This window comes from Anastrepha obliqua, chromosome 5, assembly GCF_027943255.1.
Source record: "Anastrepha obliqua isolate idAnaObli1 chromosome 5, idAnaObli1_1.0, whole genome shotgun sequence".
NCBI lineage: Eukaryota > Metazoa > Arthropoda > Insecta > Diptera > Tephritidae > Anastrepha > Anastrepha obliqua.
In genome coordinates this window covers 120,104,516-120,130,633 of record NC_072896.1, presented here as the reverse complement: position 1 = coordinate 120,130,633, position 26,118 = coordinate 120,104,516, and the positions used below count along the sequence as shown (strand labels likewise).

The 26,118-nt window shown below is 35.0% G+C and overlaps 3 protein-coding genes across 3 annotated transcripts in view; 2 read left to right on the top strand and 1 right to left on the bottom strand.

Annotated features, from left to right (window-relative positions):
- Positions 1 to 1,025: 1,025 nt before the first annotated feature.
- Positions 1,026 to 7,410, top strand: LOC129247985 (uncharacterized). The gene is made up of 3 exons (XM_054887375.1): positions 1,026 to 1,139; positions 3,598 to 3,771; positions 7,184 to 7,410. Exons 1-3 carry the CDS (start codon positions 1,088 to 1,090, stop codon positions 7,408 to 7,410), a joined length of 453 nt encoding a protein of 150 aa, XP_054743350.1. The 5' UTR covers positions 1,026 to 1,087.
- LOC129247983 (GTPase-activating protein skywalker) overlaps positions 7,366 to 26,118 on the bottom strand; it is a 105,166-nt gene continuing 86,413 nt past the window's right edge. The window contains exon 11 of the mRNA XM_054887371.1: positions 7,366 to 7,453. The gene's annotated coding sequence lies outside the window, so the exon portion shown is untranslated. The remainder of the gene's footprint in view (positions 7,454 to 26,118) is intronic.
- On the top strand, positions 13,938 to 24,518 carry LOC129247984 (uncharacterized). The gene is made up of 4 exons (XM_054887373.1): positions 13,938 to 14,022; positions 14,123 to 14,236; positions 14,343 to 14,519; positions 24,231 to 24,518. Exons 2-4 carry the CDS (start codon positions 14,188 to 14,190, stop codon positions 24,482 to 24,484), a joined length of 480 nt encoding a protein of 159 aa, XP_054743348.1. The 5' UTR covers positions 13,938 to 14,022; positions 14,123 to 14,187; the 3' UTR covers positions 24,485 to 24,518.

Sequence of the window (26,118 nt, the reverse complement as noted above, 5' to 3'; positions counted from 1 at the left end):
AATAGTGGAGAAAAATCTGACTGACAGCGTACATCTACATACACATAGACAAGGTGAATGCGGCAGAGGAGAACTCTACGTAAGAGATACCTCAAACGGACGGGAAAACATTTAAAAATACGATTGCAAATCTATGCAGGAAATTATTAATGTTAGCATGAACGCGCGTGTGTGCATGTGTGCAAATCTATATGTATGTACATACATACATATAATTTTAATTATTTTCAGCATTTATTGATGTGTAAAAGTTGTCTTTGGGTGTTTGGAAAATTCTCACATATGCCAGTACAAATTCGGACGCGACTTTGAGCGGTCCAAAAACGAAAGTCTCAAGAAAAAAATAATTAATTTTGCATGAAAGTGGCAGAAAGTGAGAACAGAAGGGTGGAAAACGCGCGAATGAAGTGAAGAAAAAGAGCGTGGATGATATGTGGAAGTTCATAGGAGATCGTGAGGTGGCGTAAGAGAGAAGCGTGGGGAAACTGAGAGACGATAAAGGCAAAGAAAACGTGATAATAAAATTTTTTAAGATATAATAAAAGTATTAAAATTGCATAAACAGAAAAATTTTAAAAAAGAATTTTAAGTACTTTGAAGTAAAAGCCAAATTGAACACACACATTCACAAATAGAGGAATATTTATACACAAATTTTCGTATTCTGCAGACCAGAGTATTCTTTTTAAATTCTTACGCTCTAGTACATGTATAAAGAATCTTTCGCCGCGTGAGTTTTTGAAAGCTAAAAAAAATAGCAAATGAAAAAATAGCAAATGAAAAAATAGCAAAAACGGAAATATACAGAAGTGGAAATTGCATGCCTTACAGCAAAAGTGCAAATTCCAAAATTTGAAGCAATTATTTACGTACATACATACAACATACCAAACATACACTTTTGTGAATTATACTTTTGGCGTGGAAGCGATTCAAAATTAATTGTGCAATCAATCTTTGCGTCTTCTTATAAATCATCGACATTTTAAAAACTCGCAAGCCCATAGTGTACGTATTGTATATAAACACACACACATAAGTGACATTTTGCGAGTGAGTGAAAGAAAGCTGCAGCGTACAAGCAAAAATGCAGCGATTCGTGTGCATAGGACTCTTGCTGCTTAGCTTGGCCACTAACGGTTGGTATTTTTTTAAATAATATTATTTATGAGAATTTCATAAATATATTTTCAGTAACACTATACATCACAGATTTTTCGATCAAAAAGATATTAGTTGGTTTTTGTAGATTTCTTTTAATTTTTTGTACTTCAAATACGATTCCGGTTTCTCGGCCTGGTTGGTTGTTTGGCTGTAGCGGTGATTCATCCAGAATCCAACTAGCGCCTCTGCACCATTTGGTGGCCACATCCTCGTTACAACTTGTTTAACCCTTATTTACAGTGCAACTGTATGCAGTCTGTGTGGTTCAAGGACTATATTAGGTTGTTGACATCTAAGCCAGACAGTTGTGTGAGACTCCCAAACAGTGGTTTGCCCAGGGTTGACATTCTCTCCTTCCATAAGGCAGGACATTCACAGAGGAAATGGAAAATCTGGATGACGACTTTGGCTGTTTGTTCCCTGACAAACCAAAAGTCAGTTATGACTGCCGCAAGCCTCCAGGCGTCTCATCGTTTCATGTTTATTAATCTTGACGTTTGTTTAAGGTTGTAAGTGGGCCACAATTTTCTGCTAATTTTGCATATCGCTTAGTATCTCCATCTACAATCCTCGATTTGGAGGTATTTTGACAAAATTGGATTCTTGATTGTACCCAGTGGTCTGAATACCTATTCTGCTAGAACGTTATTCATAGCAGATCCTCCTGTTGCCAGTTCATCTGCTTTTTCGTTACCGATGAGTGTTCTAGCCGAAAGTAGTACCTGGATTGCAGAATAGCGAGAGATAAGTAACCTAAAAGTTTCCTAATTGCCAGCACTTCGCCCTGTTCCAACACTACAATCCATTTAAGGGCCATCTGTATAGACTGTAGTGTTGTAGTTGTTTACTGAGAGAGTAGCAAAATTCCTGTTGAATGTTACCGGTAAGACCTCTCCGAAGTGTACTAAGTTTATCGCGATAATAGACTGGCATGACCATAAGTTTTTCCTTTCAGCGTTCCGCTTCATTTAACTTAAATGCACCCTTGGTTGCCATCTTTTTATACCACATCTTATTTAACAGATAATTTTGGCCAACAAATACATTTTTTCTGTTTTTTTTTACATTTTCGCCACTTTTTTTTTACATTTGAAATTGAAAATAGATCACTAAAATGTTGCTAAAATTTAGTAGTGGTTGAAAATTCAAGTTAATACTATGCTAAATTGCTTTTATTTACCTAACAATTGTACACAAGCGCTTTTCAAGAGCCACAAACATATAACAGCGTGTGTTAACATAGAGCTGTTAACTTACATAGATTGCCAGCGAACGAAATGGGCTGACCAAAGTGGCTAGAAGTTTAAATAGTGTTCGTGGAAGTCTGAGCAGAGATACTATGTATATTAAAAGAAGGAAAAACTAAGATGCCTCAACATTCATAAATTCATTATGAATGTATAAATATATAAGGTACAGCTGCTACTAGGTACCCATTTTGGCTTTTACGCTTTAGCCGCCGACGATGAGTATTTGGCAGTAGTATTTGGTATATAGCAGTAGTTTGTTGCTCGTGGACCGGTAAGTCATGCGTATACAAGAGGTATAGGAGAGGGCCTAGGATGCTTCCTTGAGGTACCACCGCGCTTGCTTTATGTAATGAAGAATAGGCGTTCTCAAATCGGATACAATGTCAAGTGGCACACCACAAATTGGAGGAGAAGTTCTTTTACTTTTTATTTCATTCTTCTAAATTCTATTTAATTCCGGGCTTCCTCACTTAAATGACTCTGTTCTCCGGCCCATGTTCTTGCATATTTGCAAAAATTGATTCAATTAACTTGACACTATATGGACTTGTCTTCTCTCTTTACAAGTACATATTTTTACTATATAATATGTCACTCAAATGTTTACGAGTGGGTTTACAATTAGAATGTGATTTCAACACTTTTGCTTTGTTTCCTCCTAAAATTCGAAAACTTTGATCGTTTGTCAAATTGGAGTTGAAAATGTTCTCTTCTATCATTATTGAAAAAACATTATATGTCATTGGAATATTTCTATCTACATATATGTATCTGTCATCCATTTCTATCTCAATCTCTATTTGTTTATTTTTTCTAATAGTAGGAAAGCGTCAAAAGCCTACTTTGCCAGTTGACCGTCAGTGTGGGAATTTAACCCTAACTAAAACCTCTTCTCGTCCGAGCGGTTGCTCTTAACGGAACCTTACGTCGGGACCGTTATCGTATATACATACATATCAATAAATAGTAACACCTTCGCTTCGTTTGCGCATACTTTTTCTTTCTCACACAACTGTACTTAGAAATTCTCGACCCTTTTAGCAAAATTTTCAGAAAAAATTTACGCAGATGTCTTGTCCCATCTTATCAAAGCTGTACAGTTATTTCGATTTACATACTTGTAGATAATTTATGTATGCACCTACCATTGCTAATCCTCTTTGGTTTCATCGTTTCTTCATAGCCTGGGCCATTCAATGTTACTCATGTGAATCTATTTACAACGAAAATTGTGGTGCTGATTTCGACTTGGATGATGATTTTAAGTGGGACTGTTCGCGCGTTGCGCCGCCTCGTTATCTAGAAAGCGACTTGGATGTACGAAATGCTACAGCTTGCATGAAACGGGAATACAAAGGTGAGAAACCATAATTTACAATGTACGTATGTATGTAGTATGTTGCTGTAACAGAGTTTTCAATCACAGTGTCTTATGTTTTTGAACTGTCATAAAGACAATGATTTTATTTTAATGCTAGATGGGGTATGTTTTTTTCTGTTTTTATTTTTTTATTTTGTTTCTCACAAATCGCAAATTAATCATCAACTCAGAATACGTATAGAATGTATGCACACATATAAACACATATATACAAGTAGCCACTTTCAACGCATTGAAGGGGGGGTAAGAGTTTGCACTTTCAAAAAATTGATTTTTTTTTTGTCTTATCTTATTGTTTAACATTTCAAGAATATATTCCCAAAATTTTAAGCCGATCTGAGCAAAACTTTGGAGTTATTGTCCAATTAGTCTCGGGTCTTAGCTCTGACTGGTGCGAGCGTTCGGGAAGCCAGCGCGGCTGACTCTTAAACTTTTAAACGTGTTTTCCCCAAAACTACTTTTTGAAAGTCGGTGATCACTGCCATTTAAAAACTACTGGACCGATTCATTCCAAACTTAGCACACATTTTCTTCATATAAAATGTCTCTCCTCAACGTTTAATTTATTTTGGTTTTTTGACATGAAGGGGGTTTCCCGCTCACAAACTGGCGTAAATTTTCCTTGAAAATAGAAGTTTTAACTTTAGACCGCCGCCAAAAATTTTTAAACGAAGAAAAAAATAAGCGGACAACGTTGGGGGGAAGATTTAATGATACTCTGACCAAATTTGAATTGGTTTTGGTTTCAAATAATATCCGACCGAGTTACAGTGATCACTGCAAAATGTTTTTTTTTTTCAAGACGTTTCCGGATATGGTCTGTCGCCGGCTTAGTTTTAAATAATTCCGCATGAAAAAATTACAGAATATAGTTAAAAGTATGCTTAATAACGTACAAAGGGTTTTAATAAATTTGCTCAATTCGTATTTAAGAAAAAAATTCCCAAAAATAGGGTTTATTTTTCCGCTAAAAAAATTAATTAAAAAAAATAACAACAAAAAATGTATAAGAAAAATTAAAAAAAAAATTAATAAAAAAAATTTAAGAAGAATTAAAAAAAAAATCAAAAAAAAATATTTCCGTCCCTTGGACGGACTTTTTTTCTACACCAAGCCTTAGGTATATCTGTTTGATCTGAATAGGTCTCACATAGACCACAAGGGACCGCCGTGTTTCCAGTGTTGTTGGAGTCGTGTTAGACATAGTTCATGACACACGTCTTGGCGAGTTTCAACAAACAGCTTAAACTTTTGTCAGCAACATCCTTGAGAGATGAAAAGTATACCGATCACAGGCAGTTGAAACGAGTTCTGCTCAGAGCAGGGCAGTGGCAAAGAAGGTGCTCTAACGTACCCCTTTTAAGCCGAGCCTTAGGTATCGGCACAAATTTTCCTGTTTTAAGCGGTAACCTCTCTTGGGCGGACAAAAAATGACTGACGGTGCGAGTCCGCCACAAGAAGGTTTGACTGTACAGTGTAACCTCCCCTAACGAACACCTTTATTAGACGTCTACTTGCCTTGGATGGATGATATTTTCTAAACCAAGTCTTAAGCATATCGAAACAAATGTTTATATCTTTAGCGGAAACCTCTTTTGGGTGAACAAAAACTGATTGACGGTGAATGTCTGCCAAAGGGAAGCTTCACTGTGTTTATTACAAATATTTTTCGCGCTTTCATTTTTTTACTTTTTATCGGAAGTTACGGAAAAAATCCTATTAAAAACATTCATTTTATTTTCTCATAGACTAACAGATATAATATTTGATTTACCAAACAAAAATCGAAATTGTGAACCCCTAAAACTCTGACTGTTTGCTAACCCCCCATTTGTACAATTCATGCTTATTTCCAAGAAAGTATTTCAGTATCTTAAATGTGGCTACTTTCGGCATAAACTTGCGTTTTGATATATCGTACACATATATAAGTTCAATGAGTCCGTTACTTTGGGATAGTACGGAATATTCACAAAATTTCGTCAAATTCGAAGTGGTGTAGGTCTTAGGCGGGTACAGTTGACGTGTTTTTGTAATTATGAAATAGCAAACAAATTTTTGTGTGTAAAGGCTCAGTATAGTAGCTGCAAAATTTAGTTAATGATTCCGTTCTTCTTTGTATAGTTGTGGCACTGAGTGCGCCTGAATTCATCTTATACAAAATGCCTACATTTGTAATTTATTCTTATAAATTTTTATTTAATCGCACTAACTACCAGGGCTATCGGCTTAGCCCAACATAATTGAGTCAAATTCATCCAAAAGTTAGTTAACATGCTCTAGTGCAAAAATAATTTCAAGGGAATTTGATCATTTACAGGGTCCTGTACTCGAAGTGTAACCAATTAAAAAGGTCATAAATTTAGTTTGGAAAATTACTTTTATTCAAAGTAAAAACTGTGTGAAAATAATACAAAATTAAGAATCAATTTACTTCTGCCCGATATGACCACCTTTTGGCTGGGCTATGGCCTTGAGACGGTCCAGAAACGAATCGCAAGCTACGCGAATGTTACTTGCAGGTATTTTGGCCCACTCGCAGACAATGACTTTTTTCAGCGCCTCGAGACTGGTGAATCGTTTAGTTCAGATTTTACTCTCCAAAATGGCCAAAAGAGAATAATCCATCGGATGCGCGTCTGGTGAACTTGAGAGCCATTGAGTGGACTTTATGAAGTTGGGTACGTTGTTTTTTAGCCGTTCTAGGTTCACTCGAGCTTTGTGAGACGATGCCGAGTTGTGTTGTAACGTTCATGGTCTGCCACCAAAATGTTTGTCTGCCTGCGGGTTCAAAGCAACCTTCAGAATACGTTCCCGATAATATTTCGCATTTATCTTGTCGCCAGGCTCGATGAAAACGATTGCAGAGCGCCCGTCTGTGATTACAGCGGCCCAAACCATTACTTGTAGCGGGTGCTGCCTCCTGGTGGCCAATCGATGACTTAAATTCTCGTATGAACAGTCGGTCAAATAAACCCTATCCTTTTGGGAGTTTCCGAGTTGCTCAATTTGAAAAGTTTTCTCGTGAGAAAACCCCAATGTTCGGAAAGCTCCGCTTTAGGACAAGCAATTCCTTCGCTCTCTCAAGTCATCCCTTAAATGGAAACTTACAGCCGTCCGAATTTTTATGTCCAAAAAAAAAAAAAATTTCAAAATCTGACGGCCAATGTCAATGGTCGACAGAGAAGCCATAATGACTTATGCTTCCCTATTCAGTTGTTTTTTTTTTATTTTTTGCTGCACTATATTCAACACGTTCAAAATTTGTTTGCAAATAAATTTCATAATTTTACTATAAAGCATTGGTTGCCTGTACATGTATTTGTATATGTATATATGTACAATGTATTAGTTGCATACTTGTTCAATATGCCTTTTCCATCCACAGTGAAAGATCTGCTTAGAATCGAACGCAGCTGCTTCTTCGGTGACGTCAACGATACGGTGAGCGGTTGCCAGTTGGATCCAACGCTAGAGGAGGCGGAGCCGTTGTCGTGTCATGTTTGCGACAATGAAGACTTTTGCAATCACAGTAATCAGCTGAAGGCATGGCCACAGTATTTAGCGGTTGTGGGATTTGTGTTAACAGCGAAACTCTTATATTGGCTGAGGTAAAACTTATGCAATGGAAGGGAATCATGGAGCTCAATCCGCTTATCTGGTGCCCAACACAATCGATACCAAAGGATAGAAATAGAATTATGTAAATTAATTAAAATATTTATTTATTATAATTTATTATTAAAAGTGGGATGATGTGCAACACTTACTTCGTGGTTGAAGGAACAGATCGATAAACTAGATTTTTTAATATAATCGACTATGCCATATAAAGAAATGGAAGTACAAAATGTTTACATTATTGAGTTTTCTAAACTTAAATATTTTTATAATAATTTTTAAAGAAATTAATAAAGTCAAAATTTCTGCACTATTAATTTTTTTTTTATAAAATGTAGGTAAAAAGATTATGCATGATTAGATTTTTGTAATAATTTTTTAAAGAAACAAATAAAGTATAAAATTTACGCAACATTAATTTTGTAAAACTTAGTATTTCATTATAAAATGAAATTAGGAAAGTAAAAATTTCTGCATTATTAATTTTTTAAAGAAAGCGGCAAATTAAAATTTTCTGGCACATTAATTTTTCAAAAATTAAAATTTTTTGTCTAATGTATTTTAAAGAAAACACGAATGTAGAAAAATTCTACATTTTTATTTTGTTTATCACAATTTTTGAAGGAAACTATAAAGCATTGTTAATTTTTAAAAACTTTAATTATTTTATAATAAATAAAAAAAATATTTTTTAAAATTTTTTTTAAAGAAATGAGTAAAGTGAAATAAATCTGACGCATTAATTTCTCCAAAAATTAAAATTTTTTTAAAGAAAATCTGAAAGTAAAAAATTTCAAAATTTTCAAAAATTAGAAAAAATAAGGAAAATAAAAACTTCTGCATTATTAATTTCTTGAAGAAAAGGAAAATTAAAAAATTTCTGGAACATTCATTTTTTAAAAATTAAATTTTTTGGTGTAATAAGTTTTTAAAGAAATAAGGAAAGTAAAAAAAAATCGGCTTTATTGATTTTTTGATAGTAATTTAAAAAAAATTATAGTGAAAATTTTCTGCAACATTAAACTAAACTATCAAAAACTAAAACTTTTCTTAAATGATTTTTTGAAGGAAAAGAAAAATACAAAATTTCTGCATTATTAGTTTTAAAAAATATAAATTTGTTTATCATAACTTTTTAAAGAAATACGGAGAGTAAAAAATTCTGCATCAATATTTTTTTATAATAATTTCTTAAAGAAGAGAGTAGTGAAAAGTGTCTGCAATATTAATTTTTCAAAAACTAAAATTTTTTTAATAACTTTTTGAAGAAAAAAGAAAAATAAAAAAAAATTCTGCATCGATATTTTTTTATAATAATTTTTTAAGCAAAGAAGGGAATACCAAAATTTCATACAAATTGCATTATTCATTTTTCAAAATTTAATTTCTTTTATCTAAATTTTTTAAAGAAATCAGATATATAAAAAAATGTTTCATTATTAATTTTTTAAAATAATTTTAAATTTTTGAGGAAAATGATGAAAGCACACAATTTTTATTATTTCTTTAAAACCTACTCTTTTAAAATAATTTTTAGAAATTTCTGAATATGCGAGTACTTTTAGGTGTTTTCCAAAAATGTGACGTAATATGCAACAACAGTGAGAGTACTGTAATGCATACAATATTATTCACATAAGTGCCTATAAATGATAAAGATGGAATTACTAAATAGAAACTGAACGAATTTTGAAGAAAATAAAAGTTTCAAATGCTGTAATTGAAAGATGGAAATTTATAAAAAAAACCATTAGGATTTATCCGATGCGCTTTCTTATTTAGATATAAAACATTTACAAATTCAAAACTTTTACTCAAACATTTTATTCAAATACGTTCAAAAAGTTACCATTCATCTGAATAAAATGAAGCGACCTTGCATGTAGACAAATTTCAAGAGCTGTGGAATGTCACCCAGTGTAGTGTAAGGAGGCAAGTAAGGAAGCCCCAGTAGCAGTTATGTAAGATAATCACACATGCATTTCGGCTGTTTGAAGGTATATGAAAAATAAATAATACAAATCTTTCACACAATAACAATGAATATGAAGTACAATAAAAACTGAGTCCGAAAAATGTCACTTGAATTTCATACAGCAAAACAATGTGCGTTTTACTTCGTATGTTACATTTATATGGCATGTAAAAAACAAAAACACTGTCAACAAAACAGTTGACTGTACGCGAGCCTGCTAAAATGTCGATGTGCAGACCAGATACGAATAACATTGCACATCACCCCACTTGACCCTATATGTATGCTAGATATGTTATCATACTTAAACAAGTATTTTAATTTTCGTTTTGGTAGACTGTAGTGCTGTAGGAAAATTGTATGTATTAATAAAGAATGTAAAAACATAACAATTCAAACTGTGCGAGCGAAGATGACTTATTGAAATTTACACAAATGGATTGTACACGAGGAAATGGTGTTAAGCAGCGCAGCTTTTTTCCACCAAATAAAGTCAAAGGCGCACTATAAAGGGTGGTTAAGTTTTAAGGGCCGGTCTTGATTTAGGAAATTATTATCATTTTTCTTCATTATGATAATACTGGTATGGCTCAATTATGCATAAAATAAAATATTGGCCAAAGGACGCCGCGGCCTCGGCGGCAAAACTCCATCCGATGGTCCAAATTTTCGATGACGCTGAGGCATAATTGAGGTTCTATGCCGTTAATGTGCCGATTTATCTTATCCTTTAGCTCTTGAATTGTTGCTGGCTTATTGACGTATACCTCTTCTTTCAAATAACCCCAAAGAAAGAAGTCCAACGGTGTCAAATCACATGATCTTGGTGGCCAATTGACATCGCCGCGACGTGAGATTATTCGACTATCAAATTTTTTGCGCAAAAGTGCCATTGTTTCGTTAGCTGTGTGACAAGTGGCACCGTCCTGTTGAAACCACATATCGTCCACATCCATATCTTCCAATTCGGGCCATACAAAGTTCGTTATCATCTCACGATAGCGAACACTATTCACTGTAACTGCTTGACCGGAATCATTTTGGAAAAAATACGGCCCAATGATGCCGCCGGCCCATAAACCGCACCAAACAGTCACTCTTTGTGGGTGCATTGGTTTTTCGGCAATCACTCTTGGATTATCATTCGCCCAAATGCGGCAATTCTGCTTATTGACGAATCCACTGAGGTGAAAATGTGCCTCATCACTGAAGATGAGTGCGCGATATGCATTTTGATTTGAACGCCCGTTTTCATAATAAGACTGAACAACTTTAACGCGTTGCTCGATTATATATCCTTCCATTGTTCAAATTGAGTTAGTCTGAAATTGAAAAATTTCAGATGAAATGCCGAAAAAAACTTGACCTTTAGGTGTGGTGCATATTCAACATCGGCCTTTAAAATTTAACCACCCTTTATGACCAACACAAGAGTCGATTTACGAGTATGTACTTAGCAAACGATTTAAAAGAAAAAGTTGAATTTATTTTAGTATTGCTGTAGCCGATTTAGAGCTTATGTATATGATACAAATCAACAACGACATTATTAATAACTAAAAATTCATTGGAGGCAGTCAATTTGATGAATAAATTTTTAGTCAATTAAATATTTTTCACTAAGAAGTGATTATTACGTTAGTAAATGAATTCTTTCGTGCACAATTTCAGTGCAAGCAAACCTTAATTAAGGAAATTGTGACTTATGTATGTTCGGGATAGTAGATTACTCCGAGGACACACACATACGAATGAAATGCTTCACGCTTGAAAGTAGTCGATGGAGCTTCCGCTGGTGATGGCATAGAAAGGTATAGGCAGCTACTGTATTGATTGTGGTTGGTGTTAAAATATCATAAAATCATTCCTATAAATTTTTGGATAGTTCTCCTGAAATGGCAGCTTTTGGCAGGCCAACAAAATGAAAATAATTTTTAATCTCACAGGCTTCTTAGTATTTTTCAAAAGAAAAGAAAATAAGAGGCAGGTTCAAAAAGTCCATGAAAAGTCAGAGAGATGGCACTACTGGAGCGTATCAAAGTCATGTTCAGTTAGTAGCATCTATTGAAAAACACACACTAAGTTTCAGGCATTTTTTCTTACATTCGCTTGAATCGAGAAAGCCGAGGGATAGGGTGACTAATTTTATGTCACCTTGTATAATTTGAGTAGCGCTGAATGAGTCCAATTGAAGCGTAGAAGACAAACTTGTGCAATGAATAAAACACCTCAAAGGTAGGTTCTGAATTCAAAACAAAAATTTATAAGTATGAGTAAATTGCAAAAAGTTATAAATATTTAAATATATTTCTTTTTATTTTTAAGTTTTCAAACGAAAACACCCGAACTATTCTCTAGCAAGGTTTTAGTTTCTAGTTGGCATTTTGAACGCATCATTAAAAAAATATTAATTCTAAAACTCTTTATACTCGTAAATGGAAACCTCTCTCTCTCTCTCTCGTCTAGCCACTGCAGAACGCCAACACAAATATGTAAATATATATTCATATATGTAACTAGAAATAAATTTACCTTTTATTTTTATCTGTTGCCTCTTGTTTTGTCACTTCTACTCGCGTAGATATGCAAAAGAGAAAATCTCCAGATGAGTCAATAAGAAAGACGCCACTTATACTACAAACATTTATTAGGGTGAGCCGTTTAAGCGGCTTTCAGCTCTCGTGCACACACACACATAACTTGAAATTGAAAGTAGCCTGCAAGCCATAATTTTAAAGTTATCTGCATAGAAAAGAGATGTTAAAGAATTCCCTTTCCGACTTTTTGCCATATTTTCAAAGATGAAATGTGGCGGGCAGGTATTGAGAGTATAATAAAGTTGTGGCGCACTAAAAAATCTGTTTTCTTGGGAGTTTGTGTTGCAAAGGTTTAATGAAGATAAGGTTTGGAAAAACTTTATTGAGGGTAAGTTTGGATATTTCGATATCAAATTATTGCAAATATTTCTTTGAAAAGGTGTCAAAGCAAGCGTTTAGAAAATCTTTTGAAAAAAGGAAGCCCAAAAATCTTTAAATTTTTTTTAGATTTATTTCAGAAGGCAAACACAATATTTTTATTGAAATCGTTTGTATCTTTATTGCGGAAAGTAAGCAAAATATTCTCAAGAAACCTCTTAGAATTTTCGTTCTGAAAGTAGGCAAAATATTCTCAAAAAAATCTTTTAGAATTTTCGTTCAGAAAGTAGACAAAATATTCGCTAAAAAATCTGTTAGAATTTTCTTTCAGAAAGTAGACAAAATATTCTCAAAGAAATCTTTTAAAACTTTCTTTCAGAAAGTAGACAAAATATTCGCTAAAAAATCTGTTAGAACTTTCTTTCAGAAAGTAGACAAAATATTCTCAAAGAAATCTTTTAAAACTTTCTTTCAGAAAGTAGACAAAATATTCGCTAAAAAATCTGTTAGAACTTTCTTTGAGAAAGTAAACAAAATATTCGCAAAAAAATTTTTTAGAATTTTCGTAAACAAAATAACTTTACAGAAATCTTTTTGAATTTTCATTCTTTCCTTTCAAACAGTTGGCAAAATCTTCGCAAAGAAATTTTTTAGAATTTTCATTGAAGAAGTAAGCAGAATATTTTTAAAGTAATCTTTTGGAATTTTCTTTGAGAATTTCTTTTCAGAAAGTAGGCAAATATTCTCAAAGAAATTCTTAAGAAATTTTCTTTCAGAAGGCAGGCAAAATATTCTCCTTCGTTTCAAAAAATTGGCAAAATCTTCGCAAAGAAATTTTTTATAATTTTCATTGAGAAAGTAAACAGAATATTTGTAAAGTAATCAGGTAAAATATTCTCTTTCCTTTCAAAAAGTTGGCAAAATGTGCGCAAAGAGATCTTTTATTTATTAATATTCGCAGAGAAATGTTTAGATATTTTAAAAAAATCACACAGAAATTTCAATACCATTTCGTACCAACCACCTCAAAGAAACTATATTTCAAAATTCGGAAGACATTTTCGCTGTTTTTAAAGAGTTCATTAAAAATTTGGAAAATTTGTTTGTAGATCAATTGATTTTTGGCACAGAAATTATGATTTTGATTAATTTTCTGCTTCTGAAGAGCAAACGATTCTTGACGAAAGCAATGCACTCGAGTGGCTGTCAAAATGCACATCGCACGGTATCCATTTTTAGAAATAATATTTTGAGGCTTCAACCCGTGAGTTTGGTTCAAACTCACAACCTAACAACTAGGGGACTTATAGCTGATAAGAACTTACCAGAAACCCTAAATTCAGCACCAACCAGTTCCATTTTGCAAGCTTCAGAAAAACATAAAAGTTATAGGCGAAAATGTTATAAAAAATCCATGTAATCACTTACATACCTAAGTTAATAAATTTTTAAAAATAATGTATTATAAAAATAGAAAATGTGCTAACGTACCACCCTAGTAAGCGTGCGATATTTACCTAAAGAATATAAGTAAAAATGAGCCAAAAATGTCATATCTGCCTTTTCAATTTGGTCATGGCAATCGGCTAAAAATGAGATACTAATATACTAATTTTATTTATTAGTTCATGGTTTCATTTCCGTTTCGATGAAAATTTAAAATTCGTGCCAGATTTTAGTTTCATTCCAGTTGAAAGAACGCAAACAACCAAGAAGGTGAGCGGCAGTCGGGAGTAATAAAATTGTTGAACATTTTATGAAAAGGTCAAAGGCCAATCCAAGTGTTTTTCGTTTTTTATTCTTGTTTTTTGCTTAGACCTGCGGCGCATTCGAAAGTAAAAAGTTGTGCATACACCTACACCTACAACTTACTTTTACAAAATGAAGCCAATATTAATATTTGTGTTCATTGGTGCCTGCATATCAACAGGTGGGTGAAAAGTGGCTGCATACCAACAACTTTTGATTTACTTATTTCGTTTTTTTTTATATTTATCATTACTCTCAACCTGCAAACAACTCTCGCTTCTCATCAGCATTTGGCATCGAATGCTACGATTGTGAGTCTGCGACTGATGCTCGTTGCAATCAATATCTCGAGCCTGAAGGAGTCCGAACAACCGATTGTGATGACGCGGATATGCCAGAATATTTGCATAAGTACGAGCGTCGCATAGCAGCCACTGGCTGTTTAACGAAGGTGCACGAAGGCTGTAAGTACTTGCATACACACACACATACATACATACATTTGAGCAGTCAATGAAGTAGCGAAATCATATTTATATGTACATTTTTGTTTGTGAATATAGCAGTGATTTTCATTCGAAATACCACATTTCAAAAAAACCGCCTTGATAATGGATAATACCTGTACATTTTGTAGTCTAGGTAGGCTGCCCCTTTAAAGGGTGTACTGACTGGCTGGTACATTTTTAAAACTTCTATAAAAACATGATTGAGTATTTTTCAGTATTTTTTTTTTTTTTTGCTTTATTCGAAAGTGTAAACCTAACGACTGATTGTGGAATATAATTGTAATTGTATTCCAACAGAACGCCTCCAGTGATCTTGCATTCCCTCGAACCAATTTTTCAACACACTGCCATTGCAATGGTTACCCAGCCTATCTCAGGGATAGCGCCTCCAGTGTTGTGTTTTGGTGTCTTAATCGTTTTTGGATTTACGACAGAAGATCGATCCCTACTGGCGCCTCACAAAATAAAGGGTGATTAATTTCGAGGTATCGGATTTTAAATTGAAACAAAGCAACGAAAATTCGAATTTATTTGCAGTTTTTATTATTTTTGTGTAGAACCTTTCATGATATTTAATTTTTAAGGATAATCCCTTTCAAGTGTTGGGCGCAACTGCGCCGTAATTTGGTCATCCGTGAACACCAATTTTGAATGACTCGCTTTAGGGCTTCGGTCGGTGTCTCGTGAATAACTTTAGTAATGTTGGCTTCCAAAGCCTCAATCGAAGCTAGTTTTTCCACAAAGCATTTAGACTTTACATACCTCCACAAATAAAAGTCCAAAGGTGTGATATCACACGGTCTGGGTGGCTAATTTACTGGTCCGAGACGAGAGTTGAATTGCACTCCTCGTCTTTGAAGAAATATGGGCCGGTGATTCCTCCAGCCTGCAGGCTGCACAAAACGGTTGCTTTCAATGGATTGAATGGCTGTTATTGAATGGCTGCGGGTTGCTCTTCGTCCCAAATACGGCAGTTTCACTTATTGACGTAGCCATTAAACCAAAAATGGATCTCATCGCTGAACAAAATTAATTGGGCTGAGCTCGCGATGAACACTTTCACAGAGCGTCGATTTTCGTAATACAATTGCCCGATTTGTAAACCTTGTTGAGGCGCAAGTCTTTCCATGTTGAAGTGTCAATGAATACTGAAAAAAATTATGTATTTATGATGTCCTGATCTGTCAAAAAACCTCCCTTTATATAAGAGATCTTCAAAACGGATGATTACATGATTATCGATTCTAGTGTGCAAAAGATCGTTTGCTGGGGATCTTGGGTGACACACCATCTACCTGACATCAGAGCTAGCGCACATAAAATTTCTTCTTACAACAGCTTTATGGCGGTTTTCTTGGACTGCATCTTACTATGTACAATCTTCATTTTCGCAAGTTGATGATGTTTGCTTTTAAGGAAATCGCCCCCACTTTCGAACTACTTTAAGCCCATAGAAGTGGACGATTGTTGTCTTCAATTTTTGAATTAATCGACTCGTATAAGGGAATCGCATGAACTTTTAGAAGTGAACCGAGTCATTTATGCCGAATTCCTCTCAAAATTAGTATGACTAATGATATTGAATTGAAACGGGATGATGATTTTTTTTTTTTAATATAATTTAATAAGATACTAACGCAAAAATGAGAAAAAAGTTGAAACAAAGGCCTTTTCAATTTCATGTAGTAATGTTTAGCCAATGTTTAAAAACAATGCACTTGTTCCTAAAATTATTTTGTAAAATTTTAATCAATCGGTCCGGAAAAACGGCTAGATGGATCCATTTAAAAATGTACAGTGCTATTAGTGGAATATTAACTGTAAAAATCCCTGCAAACATGAGTACACATTAATATTTGTAAGTGAGCGACAAATCTGATATCAGATTTCTATTGCGTGAGCAATGGAGCAATCCAGAATGCATGCAGGGAGGTTTGACGGATATTTTCTTTACTGATGGGTCCAAGACTGAAATAGGGTCTGGAGCCGGATGGTACTTAAACGATAGTAATAAGTATCACTATGCTATGGGGGGAATGGCAACTGTTTTCCAAACAGAAGTTTTTGCCATCCTAAAAGTAGCCGAATGGATAATCGAAAGGAGATGGAGCGGGAAACAGATTGGAGTTTTCAGTGACAGTCAGGCTGCATTGAAGGCCCTGGAGAACGCGAAGCAAACCTCAAAGATTGTTCAAGAATGTAAGAAGAAGCTTAATTCTGTCGTAAAACAAAACAGGCTTGTACTTATATGGGTTCCGGGACACTCCGGTGTTCAAGGAAGCGAAATTGCCGACGAATTGGCCAACCGTGGATCAGCGGTGCCCCCACAAGGGCCAGAGCCAATAATGGGAATCAGTCCCGCAGGAATCAATAACTGGATCAACGATTATGTAGGCAATCTACATAAAGAGCGATGGTCCGGTCTAAAACGCTGCAGAACTGCAAAGTGTTTTGTGACAAGTCCGAACAGAAAACTGTCAAACTTTCTACTAAAACTTAGAAGGAAAGACATTCGGTTGATGGTCGGTATTATTACAGGACACAACCCAAGGCTACGAGTATTGGGTTCCGATGTCATGAGAATGAGTAATATTCGTTCTCTAAAACTGGAGGATATTTACGGATTTACCAAATTACCAAGAAAATTCTTTCCTATCTCTTTCTCTGATACTTTTCTCCCTCCCTCCTTGACTATCTACTCCCTTTCCAGAGCTTTAAATACAATGGGCTCTTTAGCCTGAGTGTTTTAGGAGCCACCAAATCTCCTGGTGCTCCTTGGCTCGACCTTTTCAAATTCAAATTCAAGTGAGCGACAGATTTTCTGAAAAACCATAAAAAGGCGTTTTTTTGTGTTCACTTCAAACTAACGTTAGGGTAAAAAAAAATTTTTTCTCAAAAAATTAAATTGGGATTTTATAGAAATTTATTTTATTTTCAAAAACCATTGTCCGATTTATTTTGGGGTTATTAGTTGCTGAGATATTAATAATCAAAGATAAAATGGCCTTTTTCGTAAAATGCGAATATCTCAGAGAGAAATGATCGTAGCGAGAATTCAAAAAAAGCAAATTGAAGCTAGATAATCAAGCTAGTTGACTATATGGCTAGTTTTAGTCGGAAAAATTTTTCCAAGCCCGTGCAATCAATCAACAAAAAGGGAAAAAATTTCGAAAATTTTTGTGTCGCCCTTTAACTGACGATTACAAAATAACCGTTAAATAGAAAAATGTTTGCTCAAAGATCTTAAAAGTAGAAATTTAAAGCTTCAAAATACTTTTCGTCCGAACTCCGTGAAACCATTTTTCACCGAGATACAGCTTTTCAAAAATCACTAAGAAATTAAGGAAATTTTACTGTTCCCTTAATTTTTGTGAGAAGTGTAGTTTAGGGAAAAAGAAATCTATTGCTTTCTCGGTAGATGGCTGTAGTGATCGATATCTCGTAAAGTATTGATCAAGCATTTTAAAGTTATTTTCATACACAATTTAATGTATATTTCAAACTAAAAAAAAATCTTTTGATGTTTATTGTTTGTTCCATTCAGCTGTGAATTACTGGGTGTTAACAACGGGAGTCAACAAAGAGAAAATATTCGGTACGGTTTACAGTTTTTGTTTGATAAAGACGAAAATGCTAGCTAGGCCGATGAAATTGTGAATGGTGTTTATGGTGCCGATGCTGTAACAGCCAAGTAAAGAAAATGTCGACAATGTCGATAAAATCACAGAAATAATACAAGTTGATCGGCTCGCTGTTAGTACTCGTAGCAACGCACAGGAGCTCAAAATCGGCCATAAAACAGTTTTAAACAATTCGCGCAAAAATAATGGAATAATGGAAACAATATATTCTGGGGTTTTTTTTGAGCTACATTCATGGTCGCCTCGTCTTTGCTGGCAGAACTTCAAGGCCAAGATCCAATATTTGATGACTCAAACCAATATGTGCGACGTTATTCCAGCAATAGCATATCGAATGTTGCCTTCAAACTCGTTGAAAATGGTGGGCTTGTTAGCGTGCACTAAAGACATGGGCTCTCTTATTTTCTTGAGCTAAAGTTAATAGTTAAGGGATTATATGGGTTTCGTGGGTTCAAAAAATCGATTTTTTTGCTTATTAATTTTTACAACATCTCAGGAATATTATCCTAAATTTTCAAGCCGGTCCGAATAATAGTTTCGGAGATACAGCCCTTGGAAGGTGTGCGCTCCAAGCCACCTTTATTGTTACTCAAAACTTTAAACGCGTTTTCCTCGGAACCGTATTTTCAAAGTCGGTTGTCAAATGTTCTCGAAAACTGTCCAACCGATCTTGATGAAATTTTACACAGGTGTTCGAGATACAATTTACTCATGCTTGGACGAAGGATTTTTCTTTTCAATTACAACTATTTAAAAAAAAAACAAAATGTCAAGCAAATTTGACCGAAATTTTCATTTTTTTGGAAAAATGTCTGGCAAAATTTCAATTTTCTACTTTTTTTCTTTCCTTCGTTCAAGCACGAGTCTTAACTAAAACACTTATTTGTGTTTTTTTCATTTTCGATGATCCTGTCAGGAGTTATGCTGACAACGCGGACGCACCTTTTTTTCGAGGAGTCACCGGAAATGACGTCACAATGGAGGAGTTTGAATTAAATAACTAATTTTTTACATAGAAAAAATAATATTGAAAATAGGCATCTTTTTACCCGACGAAACCCATGTAACCCCTTAAGGGTTCTCAAGTCGCATGATAGCGGCAGCCAATTGATGAGCGCTCGCCCGGAGATGATTCACTTTCACAATTTCCAGCGGTGCATGGCTTGTGTGGCGTGTGGGGACGTCTTGTTGGCACCATCAACATCATCATTGTTAGCTCAACAACCCGATCCGGATAGTGGCTTGCTGTAACATTTGTCTCAGCTTCCCAATCTATGCCATCTAAAAATCGGAGCTTTAGTCCTTCTTTGCCTCCATTTCTTCTGCAGATACCCAGTAGGACTTTATTCGGTGGGTATGTTTCCGGTGGCCTTATTATGTGGCCAGACCATCGTAGTCAATTAAGCTTTATTTTCGAGATAATATCCACGTGTTCGTACTGTCCTTTAAGTTCGTGATTGAATCGTTTTCTCTAAATACCGTTTTCCCAAACAGCACCAAATAATCTTCTTAGAATTTTACACCCAGAGACGTTGAGTTTTTGTTCATCGGCTTTGTTTAGTGTCCAAGTTTCATTTGCGTATGTCACCACAGCTCAGTTATATCGGTGTTGTGGAGCTCTAGCCACAGAATATCCATTAAGACCATTGATGGTAACAGTGTCAATATCCTCATTTCTATGCCTTAAACTGCATCAAAGACAGAATCTTTTTGGTTGCATTAATGCTTGGTCGAACACTTGTTGCCTGTGTTTGCTCGAATAATGCCAAATCTGTTTGTTGACATAGCCGCTGAATAAAAAATGGGTCTCATCTGAAAAATTCACGTAGTGCAATTAAAACTGATACTGAGCTTCGATATTTTTTAATAAATTCCACAGTATGTCCAGCGTTAAGTGATGCTTGATGAAATACCTAACCTCACTGAATATTTTAACAGCTGAATGTCATTGGTAATTTTGTCAGCTGCTAAAAAAAATTATATATATTTATATACATAGATAATTGGCGTTTTCACCCTTTTTTGGGTGTTTGGTCGAGGTGTTCTTTCAATTTGTGGTGTGCGCCTTGATGTTATTCCATAATTGAAGGCATCTACAGTTTTAAAACGACTCCGAACTGCAGTTAGTTTTTTATGAGGAGCTTTTTTAAAGAAATACACACGGAGGTTTGCCAATGTCTGCCGAGGGACGGCTGCTTGTAGTAAATACTTTTTGGCGATTCGTTCAGCTGTGCTGCTGAAATAACGATTTGGGAAACTAGTTTTGCTATCTGGCCACACTTCAGTTCAAAGATAATGAAAACAGATACATATTTACCAAACACTTCGAATCCAGTCCCCATCTATCCTACTAAATATAGCAAAGTTGAATTCGTTTTTTTTTCTTTTTTTTAATATTAATATTTCTAAGTTTCTTGTATATCTTATCGAAAATATTTTTTTTAAGTATTTACTTACATACATAAAAGTTTAGGCGCGCTCGAAAACATAGCACATTTCCTGGTGAGCTGCCCAATAGAGAATATAGAAAAGTCTTTTTTGGACCATTTACCTTAAATGATTCACAACTGATGGAGATTCTCAATGGGGAAAATGATCATTGGGGTAAACTTTTGCTTTTTATTAAATATGCCTTTAAATACAGAGATTACTTAATAAAAGAGTTTAACTGGTTTTAAAAACCGAAAACTGGATAATTGTTTACGATGACAAATAAATCGTTATTGGTGTTAAATTATTGGAAATTTTTTCTTCTTTGCTAATACTAAAGGGTGGTCGGGTTTAAAGGGCCGGTGTTGATTTTATTTATTTATTTATTTATTTATTTAAGTCTATGAATTACAATCCTTACAGACTATGATACAAAAGTTGCTTAGATTACGCTACAAATATATTATATGTATTTAAAAACTATACTAGCTACTAACTAACTATAATATAGAATTCAAAAGATTTAAAAGTGCTGTTCTTGAAAGCGAGAAATCAAGAAGAACATCATTATGAACGGCATTTAATTCCCGTAAAGCACGAGTAATGGGAGCATTGCTGGCATACGTAGTTTTAAAGTTTCCCCCATAGTAAGGGTAGAAGTTCCTAAGAGATCGCTGGGGAACATTAAATCGAATCCTTTCCAACAAGTAGGGACAATCAATTACTCCAGTAATAATATTATGAGTAAAATACAGACACAGTATAGTCCTACGAATCTCTAAGGACTTGAGACTTATAAGCATGAGACGAGCAGAATATGATGGCATGGGATCAATAAAATTCAGGGATCGAAGGGCATATTTGAGAAATATTTTTTGCACACGTTCGATTCTATTAATAGCTTGCTGACTACAAGGTCTCCAAATAAAAGCAGCATATTCTAAGTGAGATCTAACAAAAGATGTATACAGTAACTTAATGGTATAGGGATCAGAGAACTTAGTGGCGTTCCGTCTGACGAAGCCCAACATCGAAAAAGATTTAGAAGTAATATAATTTATATGGTTATTAAAAGAGAATTTGTTATCGAAGATGACGCCAAGGTCCTTAAACTCACTAACACACTGCAGGGCACATGCCGAGATCCTGTACTTAGTGCACAAAATATTAGATGTTTTAGAGTAAGATATTTGGAAGCACTTAGATAAGTTCAGCGAAAGTCGTGAATTCTGGCACCAGAAGTAAAGCCTATTCATATCGGCTTGAAGTTTAGTGGCATCCTCTTGCGTCTTGATCGCTGAGAAGATCTTAAGGTCATCAGCATAAAGCAAAAATTTAGCAAATGTGAAACAACTTTTGATGTCATTAATAAATAACACAAATAAAAGCGGTCCCAAGATACTTCCTTGCGGAACACCTGAGATGGCAGCAAAGGAGGTAGATGAAATACCATCGATTGTTACAACACAGCGTCTATTGCTCAAATAAGAGTTTATCCATTGCAGAAATGTAGAATGAAAGCCAAGACTAGCTAATTTTTTAACTAAGATTCTATGAGAAACTTTGTCGAAGGCTTTCGAAAAGTCGGTGTAAATACAGTCAACCTGGAAGCCAGCGGAGAAAGAATCAATGCAGTATTCACTAAAAACGGCCAGATTAGATACTGTAGATCTGTTAGCAATAAACCCATGCTGATTAGGGCAAATTAAAGATTTAACGGCAAAACTCAGCTTTGCATAGACCGCATGCTCAAAAATTTTGGAAATAGTCGACAGCTTAGAGATAGGTCTATAATTTCTAACGTCATTTTTATTGCCACTCTTAAAGAAGGGCGTAATGAAAGAGAGTTTCCATGCGTCAATAAAACACCCCGACGATAAAGATTTGTTGAAAATAATTTTCAGGGGATAGACGAAGGCCGGACAGTTTTTTATCAAAACTGCCGAAAGTCCATCAGCATCAGTTTGAGAGGATGATTTCAATTTAGTTAAAGCATTACTAATATCCTCAGAAGAGAGGCAAATACCTCCAAAGTTCAGGGCATAATCTAAGTCAGAAGAAAAGTCGGATGGGCGATCAAGTTCGTCGTCAGCAAAATTAGATTTAAAAAATTCAGCAAACAAGTTTGCCGCTTCAGTTGGGGTTCGCGCTTGGCTATTATCGAAAAACATACCAGTGGGAACACTGGCACTACTCCTTCTAGATTTTATGTATTTCCAGAAGATTTTGGGATTCGCTTTAATGTTTAACTCTATATTGGTAATATAGCTGTTATAGAGAGATTTATTTAAATCGTTGAAATCCTTTAACGCTTGCTTATATTTAACGAAGTACAAATGATTCTTCGTAGATTTAAACTTCTTGAAATAATTATTTTTAAGATTTTTAAGCTTCTTCAGAGACTTAGAATACCAGGGCAATTTATAGGGCTTTTTCTTTCTGAGCGGAATGTTATCTAAGCAGAGTTTAGACAAAATGGACTTAAACGCAGAAAAACTACTAGATGTGTCAAGTTCAGCAAATAAATTATCCCAATTAATGTCAAGTAATAAGTCATTGAAATTGACAAAATCGCATGAAGAATAATTGAATGATTGCCTGACATCAGATGCAATAGTAGCATTTTGAATAAAGTACATTTTTTTTTAATTATTGTCATTTCTCTTTATAATGGTAATATTGGTATGGCTCAATTATGCGTGAAAAAAATATCGGCCAAATGGACGCCGCGGCCTCCTCCATCCGATGGTCTAAATTTTCGATGATGCATCATTGAGGTTCTATGCCGTTAGTGTGCCGAATTATCTCATTCTTTAGCTCTTGAATTGTTGCTGGCTTATCGACGTACACCTTTTCTTTCAATAACCCCAAAGAAAGAAGTCCAACGGTGTCAAATCAAATGATCTTGGCGGCTAATTGACATCACCGCGACGTGAGATTATTCGGCTATCAAATTTTTCGCGCAAAGGAGCCATTGTTTCGTTAGCTGTGTGACAAGTGGCACCGTCCTGTTAAAACCACATATCGTCCACATCCATATCTTATAATTCGGGGCATAAAAAGTGTGTTATCATCTCACGAAAGCGAACACAGTAACTTCCTGACCGGAATCATTTTGGAAAAAAAACGGCCCAATGATGCCGCCGGCCCATAAACCGCACCAAACAGTCACTCTCTGTAGGTGCATTGGTTTTACGGCAATCACTTTTGGATTATCATTCGCCCAAATGCGGCAATTCTGCTTATTGACGAATCCACTGAGGTGAAAATGTGCCTCATCACTGAAGAGGAAGTGCGCGATATGCATTTTGATTTGAACGCCCGTTTTCATAATAAGCCTCAATAACTTTAAGGCATTGCTGGATTGTGTATCATTCCATGGTTCAAATTAAGTTAGTCTGAAATTGAAAAATTTCAAATGAAATGCAGAAAAAACTTGACGTTTAGGTGTGGTGCACATTCAACATCGGCCCTTGAAATTTAACCACCCTTTAGAATAAATAATTATAAAAAAATGGGTATATCTTACTTTTATTTGCAATAAATACTACTACTAATCTCTTTTACTCGCCTCTCTTTAATCTTTCACCCTTAGTTGATGGCCGCCGATTTTATATTCGTCGTAGCTGCTACTTCGGTGACCCAGAAAATACTGATGAAGCTTGTGATGCACAGGATCCATTTGCGCCATGGGCCACTTTGCTTTCATGTACAGTCTGTACGGATGATTTGTGCAACGTAAATGCGATCAATACAGCTCAGCACAGCGTTAGTGTGTGGCGAAAACTTACTTTGCTCGGACTAACTTTGACAGCAATGGCTGTAAGTCCAATTTGTGTACTGTTTTAATTATTTCTTTAATGAAATCCATGTAGTGTGTGTACATAATTACTCAATAAAGAAATAATTTTTGTTTACTAAAATTTAAAATTTTTTTAATATTATACAATTTTTAATCACAACTCGATAGACCGCAAATATTGCTGCTCGTGGTAACGTGTAAACCAATGAAACCAAAAGGCTTGACTTAACTCAAACATCAATTTAGAATTTAAAAACCTTTTCTTCTGATGATGAGTAATTTTTTTGAAGGAATTTATGTTTTGCAACGAACCAGTAATTAACGAATAAAGGGAGAATTGTTGGATAGTCTCCACTGGGCTTCATTATAAGAAAGCTGGGATTGACGGAACATCTTCCCAATGAGCCCACCTGCATATGGGTGATCGAAGTGCCCAAAGCACAGAGGAATATCATTTATGCTCTTTCTTCCCTCCTCTTGAATGCACACTTTTGTAAGAGAGTGTCAAAACTTGAATGTCGCAATAGAGCAAACCGTTAACAATTGAATCATGCTAGGGTTAAATATCAGATTGTCATACGAGTGTATTACTGACAAAAACAGCTATTAGAAAATGGGCTGTAGCAAAAACTGTGAACCTTCATATAGCTTACCTCTGGAGCCGCTTATGCTAAGGTATTGAAATTCCATCCATTTACTTAAATTACGAAAAAGCGAAAAGTATAAGGAATTTGAAAATAATGCGTCTCACCTCTCATATAAATTTAAATCTCATATCAAAAATGAATCGAAATATAAAATAAATGAACCAACGGAAATTCCAAAATCTTGAAACAATTTTTATGGAACGCTAACAGGGTTTGAAAAAAGAATTGATCTATCATTTATCACAGGAAAATTTTGAAAACTGCATTATGAGGTAAGGAATCCCAAACGCAAACTCTATCCTATACAGAATTTCTTAGTATTAGTCAAGATAATCATTATGATTGCTATATGGTATAGTTACGGCCTTCCTACAAATGATTGTGGTATCACAATGGATCGGCAACGGTCTAAGCGAGTTGGTTTAAAGACCGACTGCCTACCTACAGGTCAGCCCATAAGTTCGTGCGTATTTTACCCATAATTTCACTTTTGTACGATTTTTGTAATTTACAAAAAATTATTCGCGAAATATAACTCAACTATTTATATTTTCTTTGATATATTTATTGTGCATTCAACAAGTGAGTTTAATCGCGGATAAAAGCACGTGCTGTTAAAAAATAAAATGGAATCTTTGAACGCGTACAAGAGGCATATTTTGTAATTTTTTATAAAAGTAGTAAAAATGCAACAACTGCTGCTGCAGAAATAAACACTGTTCACGGAGAGGATACCGTGAGTGTAAGGACTGCGCAAAAGTGGGTTTCAAAATTCCGAAGTGGTAACTGCGACGTGGAGGATGCCCCGCGCGCTGGTCCTCCTGAAGTCTTTAACTCCGACGCCTTGCTCGAACTCGTGGAAGCTGAGGCAAATTTGGCAGTCGATATATAGCTAGCGAAATAGAGCTCCGAGGTTAAATTCATCGCATGGAACAGTTCACAGGCACCTGGTTCAGTTGGGAAAAGTTTCAAAGCTGGGAAAATGGGTTCCGCATAGACTTTCCGTCGCCAATCTTCAGCAGAGAGTGAATGTG

What these genes read in the sequence shown, in the direction of transcription:
- LOC129247984 (XM_054887373.1), top strand. Translation starts at nt 14,188, where the DNA reads ATGAAGCCAATATTAATATTTGTGTTCATTGGTGCCTGCATATCAACA. An exon ending in TGGTGCCTGCATATCAACAG is followed by an intron (nt 14,237 to 14,342) that starts GTGGGTGAAAAG and finishes GCTTCTCATCAG; the next exon opens with CATTTGGCATCGAATGCTAC. An exon ending in AACGAAGGTGCACGAAGGCT is followed by an intron (nt 14,520 to 24,230) that starts GTAAGTACTTGC and finishes TTTCACCCTTAG; the next exon opens with TTGATGGCCGCCGATTTTAT.
- LOC129247985 (XM_054887375.1), top strand. Translation starts at nt 1,088, where the DNA reads ATGCAGCGATTCGTGTGCATAGGACTCTTGCTGCTTAGCTTGGCCACT. An exon ending in GCTTAGCTTGGCCACTAACG is followed by an intron (nt 1,140 to 3,597) that starts GTTGGTATTTTT and finishes GTTTCTTCATAG; the next exon opens with CCTGGGCCATTCAATGTTAC. An exon ending in CATGAAACGGGAATACAAAG is followed by an intron (nt 3,772 to 7,183) that starts GTGAGAAACCAT and finishes TTCCATCCACAG; the next exon opens with TGAAAGATCTGCTTAGAATC.